Source organism: Loxodonta africana, chromosome X, assembly GCF_030014295.1.
Source record: "Loxodonta africana isolate mLoxAfr1 chromosome X, mLoxAfr1.hap2, whole genome shotgun sequence".
In the NCBI taxonomy this organism is placed as follows: Eukaryota; Metazoa; Chordata; class Mammalia; order Proboscidea; family Elephantidae; genus Loxodonta; species Loxodonta africana.
In genome coordinates this window covers 137,749,347-137,758,258 of record NC_087369.1, presented here as the reverse complement: position 1 = coordinate 137,758,258, position 8,912 = coordinate 137,749,347, and the positions used below count along the sequence as shown (strand labels likewise).

Sequence of the window (8,912 nt, the reverse complement as noted above, 5' to 3'; positions counted from 1 at the left end):
TGTAATGACAGTGGAGGCAATCATTAAAGGCACTTTTGAGTGGATTCACTTGATTATATGTGCTTATACCAGATGAATTATTGTTTAAAAGGGGAGGAGATGCCAAGTCAGATACAAAATCCAGACACTTATCCATTTGCTTGCTCACATTTTATTTAAAGAATTGATTACATGTTGCTAATATATATTTTACTGGGGAATGAATGAACGCACAATAGAGAAAGCAAAATAGTTCAATTGAAAAAAATAAGCTACAGTTGAAAGAATTACAGTGACTTTAGTTTCACTCAAGTGTGAAAACACTTTTCTCTAATGGTTTGCAATACCATCAATGTCTCCAAGTTTGCCTTAAAGTAAGTGGGATTCGATGAAACTGCTGCATCTTTGTAATGATAAGAGCTATCATTGTGCACCCTACAGTGTGCCAGGCATTCTGTTAGGGACTGTGCTTTACACACTTGTAAGGATAGTCACATAAACTCTTAACTGCTCCTTATGGTCAGATTTTGAAGAGGATTTCTCCCTCATCAACTCCATGGCACCCCACACACACACACACAATTAGACATTCTTTTATTAAAAATGTACCTAAATATTATATAGGTACAAGAGTCACCTATACAAAATGACATATTTTTCTATTAGGTAAAAAATCTACGACCCAAATAGCACCAAAATGCAGTGGTAGAATGCATTTAATGTACTGTGTATTAAAATTGTCTCAAGAAAAATATATCATAATTTTTTATAAAATCCAGTATAAATAAGGAATCAACACTCTTGGAGATCGCTAACAGCATTTAACCTATCCTCAAATACAAGTTCACTATATATATATATATATGTATATAACTCATTGAGATCATTCAATTACAGGTTCGTCTATTTACCTATGTTTATGTCCCTTCCCTTAAATTACCAGTATGAAATCAATTAATACTTTAATCTTCAATCAAAAGGAAGAGGAAAAGGAATTTAAAATGTATAGGACTTAAGCAAGGTTTAAAGTCATTCATTTTATTGTCACTCATTTGCCGAACACAAAAAGCCAGCAGTAGTGCATGTGGTTCCTAAGCTTTTTTGGGGTCACAGATCCCTTTGGTATTTTGATGAAAACTATGGACTCTCTCCCTAGAAAAATAAATGTATGCATACACACACACACACACACACACAAGCTATATATATGTAATTCCAGTATCATATGTTCCTTGGAAGAAGCACAACCAGAATACTCCTTAGAAGCAAGGATAGCGAGACTATGTCTCACATACTTTAGACACGTCAGGAGGGATCAGTCCCTGGAGAAGGACATCATGCTTGGTAAAGTAGAGGGTCAGCGAAGAAGAAGAAGACCCTCAATGAGATGGATGGACACAGTGGCTGCAACAACAGGCTCAAGCATAACAACGGTTGTGAGGATGCTGCAGGACCGGGCAGTGTTTCATATGGTCACTATGAGTCAGAACTGAATCGATAGCACCTTGAAGCCCAAGTTAAGAACCTTAAGAATAGCTGAAAAGTTCCTTACATATTAGGGAGTGTTCATAATCCTAGGCTGTGATGTTTATACCAATTATCAATGATATATAATCAATGTATAAACCTATTGGAGCCCTGGTGGCACAGTGGTTCAGAGCTATGCCTGCTAACTAAAAGGTCAGCAGTTCGAATCCACCAGCTGCTCCTTGGAAATCTTATGGGGGCAGTTCTACTGTGTCCTATAGGGTCACTATGGGTCAGAATCGACCTGATGACAATGGATTTGGTTTGGGTTTTATAAACCTATTTGTTGTTGTTCGGTACTGTCGAGTGGGTTCCAACTTATAGAGACCCTATGTACAACAGAACAAAACACTGCCCAGTCCTGCACTATTAAATCTATTAGTAATATATGTTTTTTCTCTTTGGTAAGGAAACTGGGGACATAGGACTTTCTAATTTGGCTTCTGGCATTCTTGACAAGTTTGATGAGTTTATCTCCTATAAGTATGTAAATAAGTTATCACCCATGAGTAGTTAAGTTATTTAAATAAGACAAAATCACTGTACTTGCCCTATTAGTCATGTGTTACAATCATGTAATGTTAGACTTGATCAAAGCCATTTCCTTATTAGCATTTTGGTCCATAGTCTATTTGAAATGAAATCTAGATTTTAGAGAGCATAATGAACTGCCCTTAATTTTGTAAAACAAATTATATTTTTCTTCTGAATATAACCTAAGAGGGAAAGACATTATATGGGAAAAAAGGTATTCAAAGCTTCTGGATTCAGTTTTCTAGATTTCTCACTTATTGACTTAATTTTTCTGCCTTATTTCACTCTTTGTAAATAAAGAACATAACCACTAAGGTCACATAGAAAAAGTGAGCAGTAACAAATACATGAAGTTTTAAAACATATTTAAACCAAAAGTATTAATCTACAGTCTTCATATTCTATATAGTTTTTTTCATAAATATATGGAATTTCTTATTGTCAGGCTTTCAGTTTCTAATACATTCTTTAAAATATACTCATTTATTTTTTTTCTCTAGCTTTGTGGAAAAGAAATCAGTGTATTAGCAATATATAAGCAAATAATATTTTTAAAGCTAGTAATAGAAAATATAACCATTTTCTAAATAACCAGCTCAAAATAGTCTTTAATGTATTAGAAAAACATTTTGGTAACACTTACAAACATGTTTTTGTGAAACAGAGACAGCCGTGTGTGTGTTTATGTGTATGTGATACAGGTAGATAATCTAAAAGGAATTATAATAAACACATTGCTAAACATAAATAGATTCACATTTTTATATTCCTGCTTAAATGGGAAAAAAGTTTATCACATTATGAACACAGTATATACATTTTTCTACTCAGCGAACATACAAATAAATAATTTTTTCCTCTATTCAAAAAAAATGACATACCATATATTTTAAAATATCTCATTCTGGTTTTCCACTGCCACTAACAGTGGGTATTTCATGGTCAATTTCTTTCTTAGGATCTACCATGTCTTTATATCTCTCCCCACGATGTTGTTCCAGGTATGGACCCCAGTTAGGAGCTGATCTGCAGCAGCTTGCAATGCGCTGAAAAGCAGAAACAAAAATACTTGTCTTATAATTTAAGTGCTACAATCTGAAAACAATCAAATACTAAACTTGCATTTTAAAATTTTAAGTTCATCTTAACTAAAATGATGTAGGAAGTATAGGCAAGTGAAGTGATGATCTAAATGTTGTAAACTATTAATAATGCAGTCAACTAAGAAACAAATAATAATCAAATTTAACTGCTACCATAATTGTATTAACTACTAAACCAAAATATCTGAGTATGTGAATGATTTCAAAAGAAGGTATGTGAGCCCATTAGAGGAACAGCTTCACTCTACACACCTTCACTGAATTCCAGCCTGGCCTAAGGGTGAGGGTTATGTGTGGGTCTAAACCAGTGTGTACCTGGGGATGTTTTCAAGATCCAAAGAAAGGGAGCTCCAAGATCAAACCACTGATTCAGATACATTCTTGGATGGGCTTAGGAATTTATTTAAATCCAAGACTCAAGGCTTCTGTTACAGTGCCCTAGTATAATGTCGTAAATAACTTCATCCCCCTAGGCTTGCACAGAATAGGGATGACTAAAGGTCCAGGTTGGGTTCAGGGTCATTTACGAGACGTATTCCAGTATACACACACTATTAACCAGTTGCCGTTGAGTTGATTCTGACCCATGGTGACAGAGTAGAACTGTGCTCCGTAGGGTTTGTGATTTTTTGGAAGTAGATTGCAGGCCTTTTTCCCGGGGTGCCTCTGAGTGAATTTGAACCACCAACCTTTCAGTTGGCAGTCAAGAGAGTTAACCATTCGCACCACCCAGGGACTCCGAACACACTATTAGGACTATATTATAACCAGATGAGGTTTCAAAAGTGGGGATGACAGACAGAGAGCTAAAAGGCCTTGTCTTGTTTCCTTTTCAGGAACAACTCAGTGTAAGTATAGCTGTCATAGGTATTATGTGCTAAGCACTGTACTAGGGCCTGAGGAGATAGTAACAACAAGCAAGACCATACTCCTCCCTCAAGAAATTTATAGTCCAGACATAAGACATACTAATATATATAATACAAGGTTGTTTACATAGTAACAGATGATTGTATCAGGTACAGAAGTGCTTTAGAGAAGATGATGAATTTATCTCATGTTCACAATCTCATTACAGCCATATGAGTAAATTAATCATTTTGATCATAAGCATTTTACATACAATTAAAATAATTTACTTTTAATTTAATCTCAATTTAATGTGCTTACTTGAAAGATGTTTCCTTTCGCCTGAATTATTTTCATGATAGCCACAATTGGAATCCAAATAATGCAAAAAAGAATCATACACCACCCTATAGCAATTCCCCAATCAGGGTATTCGATGGTGCCATAAGTAGGTCTGCGAAATGTCACAACTGACCAGATAAAAATTGCCTGTGAAAGTAAAATATGAAAAAACAAAGCTAAATATTAGACTCCATTGCACTAATGATTTCAGTTGCACTAATGATTAGAATTTGACACCATTCATTAGAAATAATCTGTCAACAATTAAAATGAAAATGCATTCAAGCAGGTAAGATAACCAGGTGACTAACCAGAAGATAACAATACTGAATGGACCAAACTAACTGGGTTGTGAATAAATACTTCCAAAATTAGTCCCTCTGTGTATTTATAAAAGATACAGTACTTGTCCAACATGTATTTCAATAAAATACTTGACCAAATAACAGATTGAGAGTAAAGTAATATCTGACATTTTCCATTATTAGGCTGCCCCATAGGGTTTCCAAGGCTGTAAATCTTTACAGAAACAGACTGCCACATCTTTCTCCCAAAGAGTGGTGGGTTCAAACTGCTGACCTTTTGGTTGACAGCCAAGCGCTTAAACCACTGGCGCCATGGGGCTCCCTTTAATTTATTATACAGCATTGTTCTATGTCACATACTAGGCAGCATATCAATTAATTCAATAATAAGAATGTATTCCTTAGTGGACATGCTTCTCTCCTTACTTAGCAATTGTTTCCATTGTTTCCCATTGCACACACACCCTTTACCCCACCCCTAAAACACATGTATTTATACACACTACTCGTGCATTCTATGAGTCGGAATAGATAGCACTGGGTTTGGTTGTTTTTGGGTACTTGTGCATATTTATCAAAACATTCTTCACTTCCAAACTCTTATTAAAAAAAAAAAGCTCGATGTGTATGTGGTTTACCTGGAGAAACTTGAGCCTTAAAGACTTTAAGGCCAGGCTGAAAAAAAATTTTTTTTAACTACTAGACAAAGCATTAAAACTATTTAGAAACCTGTAAAGCAAAAGAAAACAATACCCAAAAATCACCTAGTAGTTTCTCTGAATTTAGGTGTCTTTGTTTTACTAATAAGGAGCCCTGGTGACACAGTGGTTAAGTGCTCAGCCGCTAAGCAACAGGTTGGCGGTTCAAACCCATCAGCCTCTGTGAAAGAAAGATGTGGCAGTCTGCTTCCGTAAAGATTTACAGCCTTGGAAACCCTATGGGGCAGTTCTACCCAGTCCTATCGGGTCACTATGAGTCTGAATCGACTCAAGGGCACTGGGTTTGGGGGTTTGGTTTGTTTGTTTTTACTAAAATCATTGAGAAAACAATAGAGCCTAAGAATCTTTATAAAATAGATATTCAAGTCTAATTTTAGAATTAAATGGACTAATTCCATTTAATTTAATTACAGTAATTTAAATGTATTTCACAGTAATTGTACATAACTATAAGAGAATGGATGGAGGATTAAAAAAAACACCAAACCCGTTACCTTCAGGTCAATTCCAACTCATAGCGACCCTATAGGGCAGAGTAGAACTGCTGACCTTTTGGTTAGCAGCCAAGCTCTTAACTACTGCATCACCAGGGCTCCGAATGGAGGGGAAAAAAAAAAAAGTAAACCCATTGCTATTAAGTCGATTCTGACTCATAACAACCCTATAGGACCAAGTAGAACTACCCCATAGGGTTTCCAAGGAGAGGCCGGTGGATTCAAACTGCCGACCTTTTGGTTAGCAGCTACAGCTCTTAACCACCGCGTCACCAGGGCTCCTGGATGGAGGATAGTGGAGTCTAATGTACCTAAGTTCATACTAAATAGATGATCCTTTTGTGTTTTAAAATAAACCCAGGTGTCAGACCTTATGGAATCAATGAAAATTTGCTGGTAAAGTCTAGTTAGATCTTCTAAGTTGATAAGGGGTTTATTATAGAGACTTGTCAAACGAGGAAAATTAGATGCCTAGTGGTACTTTTGAAACTAAATATTTCATGGTCATTTATCAAGAATATTTTTTTAAATAGATAAATAAAGCAAACCCATTGCCATTGAGTCGATTCCGACTCATAGTGACCCTATATGACAGAGTAGAACTGCCCCACAGTGTTGCCAAGGAGCGCTTGGTGGATTCGAACTGCCAACCTTTTGGTTAACAGCCATAGCTATTAACCACTGTGCCACCAGGGTTTCCAAGAATCAGGAATATGGAGCATCCAAATATATTAATTCAGCACATCCAGTCCCAAACTGCCCTCTACATGAAAAGTTCATGTTGAAAAAAAAAAAAAACTAACACCCTCTAAAACAAATATGATAATTATTTAATGGCCCTTTCTAGGGAAATTTCTGAAGCATGAAGGCAATAAAAACCAAAGCACATCCTCTCCGAAGCTTTGCCACTTCCACTACCCCACCGTTATCGCTCGTTCTAGTGCTTCTCTCTCCCACAACGTGTTTCTGTTGGCACTCTAACCTTTTGGTTAGCAGCCGAGCTCTTAACCACCACACCACTGGGGCTCCGGTTACCGTCCAGAAGTGTTATTTAAAGCTTTCATGCCTATATCATGTCTTTCCAGTAAGGCATCTTTTGCTATTCCTCAGCTTCTAAAGTCAACTGTTGAATTTATTAACATAAACCGTTGCCTCTGTTGACACACATGAGTATCTTTTAGCAATTTCAGATACTAAATACCTCATATAAAGAGAAAAAAATATATGCATTAATATGAGTGTAGTCTCTTGGCAAACAGTATATTTAGAATATGAATTTCTTGAAGGCAGGGTCTGGGTCTTATGCATCTTTGTATTTTCTGTACTTAGCAGAAAGACTAGGGACATTGTAGATGGCTTACTATAATGTTTGGGGAATGTAATGGATTAAATTGTGTCCCCCCAAAATATATATCGATTTGGCTGGGCCAAGATTCCCAGTATTGTGTGGTTGTCCTCCATTTTGTGATTGCAATTTTATGCTAAAGAGGATTAGGGTGGGATCGTAACACCACCCTTACTCAGGCCACCTCCCTGATCCAAGGAAAAGGGAGTTGCCTGCACCACTTTTTATCTCTCAAGAGGTAAAAGGATAGGGAAGCAAGCAGAGAGTTGGGGACCTCATACCACCAAGAAAGCAGCTCCAGGAGCAGAAGCTCCTCAGCCAGGGGAAGATTGAGGCCAAGGATCTGCCTCCGGAGCCGACAGAGAGAGAAAGCTTTCCCCTGGAGCCGGTGCCCTGAATTTGGACTTGTAACCTACTAGACTGTGAGAGAATAAATTTCTCTTTGTTAAAGCCATCCACTCGTGGTATTTCTGTTGTAGCAATACTAGATAACTAACACAGGGAATGAGCAAATGAATGATTTATTTTCATTTATCCTATTAATAATTTTTACATCTGTAGGACTTTTAGGAGCTTCTTTCTTTTCTCAGATGGTAAATGTTTAAACCCATCATAGGCTGAAAAACATAGTATTGTAAGGGCACTTTAATTTAGGCATCTTGGAGATGCCAGCCACAGAAATACTAAAAAGTTGAAAACCATTCATTTAAAAGAGTATTTTGCCTTAGCCCAATGTGAATTACTCTTCAAGTTTATTTTAGAACTGTTTAGCTATGTATATTGTTGATAACAAATGCATGTCGTATTAATACTTACAGTCAAAAGGACAGGCGTAACGGCAAACCAGCAAACTCTCCACCACAGCCAGAATATCCACCTCTTAGCTCCAATCATCATTTCTATATCTTCAATGAATCTGTTCCCTCCTAAAGAAAATAATGTTGCACAATGCATTTCAGCCCTTGCTCATATTTTCCTTCAATAATCATTGTGACCCCAAATTATCTTTCTGTGTTTTCCTGTACTAAAACAATGAGCATACACCTTTAACTATAGTTTCTGCATAATATATTTTTGCCCAGTATTCTATTTTACATTATAGTAAAAATAATGAAAAGGAATCAAGGTAAACTATTTTAATAATTCTTGTTAATAGTTTTATAGTCACTATTTACCATAAATCCAGATGATTCCTATTATTTCCAGTATAGCTGCAATCAAAATGCCCCATCCAGCAGAGAAGTGATCAATCAGGTTAACCCAGTAAATTCCAGCCTACAAAAAAGAAAAAAAAATTACTTCTAAGTATATTTTTATTAATTTTATGGTTGATGAAATATTCAGAATTGAATGTATTAATTTGACCTTAAGATATTTTCCTTAGCTTCACCTCTGCTAAAATGTGAAAAGAAAATGTTTTCAAATGTGGATACAAATGTGTCTTTAAATGTCTCAAAAATGATGCATAGTTATCTTTCATTTTGTACTGAGCCTTTGGGGGGGGAAGCATTTAAAATAGTTAATATTCCAAATGATCTGCAGTGTCTATGTGCTTGGTTGTCACTGTCAAATAACTTATGTTTAAAGTCTATAGTCTTATCATAACTGGGCCTCCTTCTCCTCTGGGAAATGTATTTACTCTCGAAATTGTGTTGTTATGGGGAACAAAAATCTGGGCTAAAACTTAGAAAAACCTTGGTCCAAGTCAGACTTGG

The 8,912-nt window shown here is 36.2% G+C and overlaps 1 protein-coding gene across 1 annotated transcript in view; it reads right to left on the bottom strand.

Annotated features, from left to right (window-relative positions):
- Positions 1-2,939: 2,939 nt before the first annotated feature.
- Positions 2,940-8,912, bottom strand: part of SLC6A14 (solute carrier family 6 member 14) — a 28,572-nt gene continuing 22,599 nt past the window's right edge. Inside the window, exons 11-14 of the mRNA XM_003414790.3 lie at positions 8,373-8,472; positions 8,014-8,123; positions 4,314-4,481; positions 2,940-3,086 (exon numbers count right to left, since the gene is read on the bottom strand). Coding sequence (XP_003414838.1) covers positions 2,940-3,086; positions 4,314-4,481; positions 8,014-8,123; positions 8,373-8,472 — 525 coding nt within the window. The remainder of the gene's footprint in view (positions 3,087-4,313; positions 4,482-8,013; positions 8,124-8,372; positions 8,473-8,912) is intronic.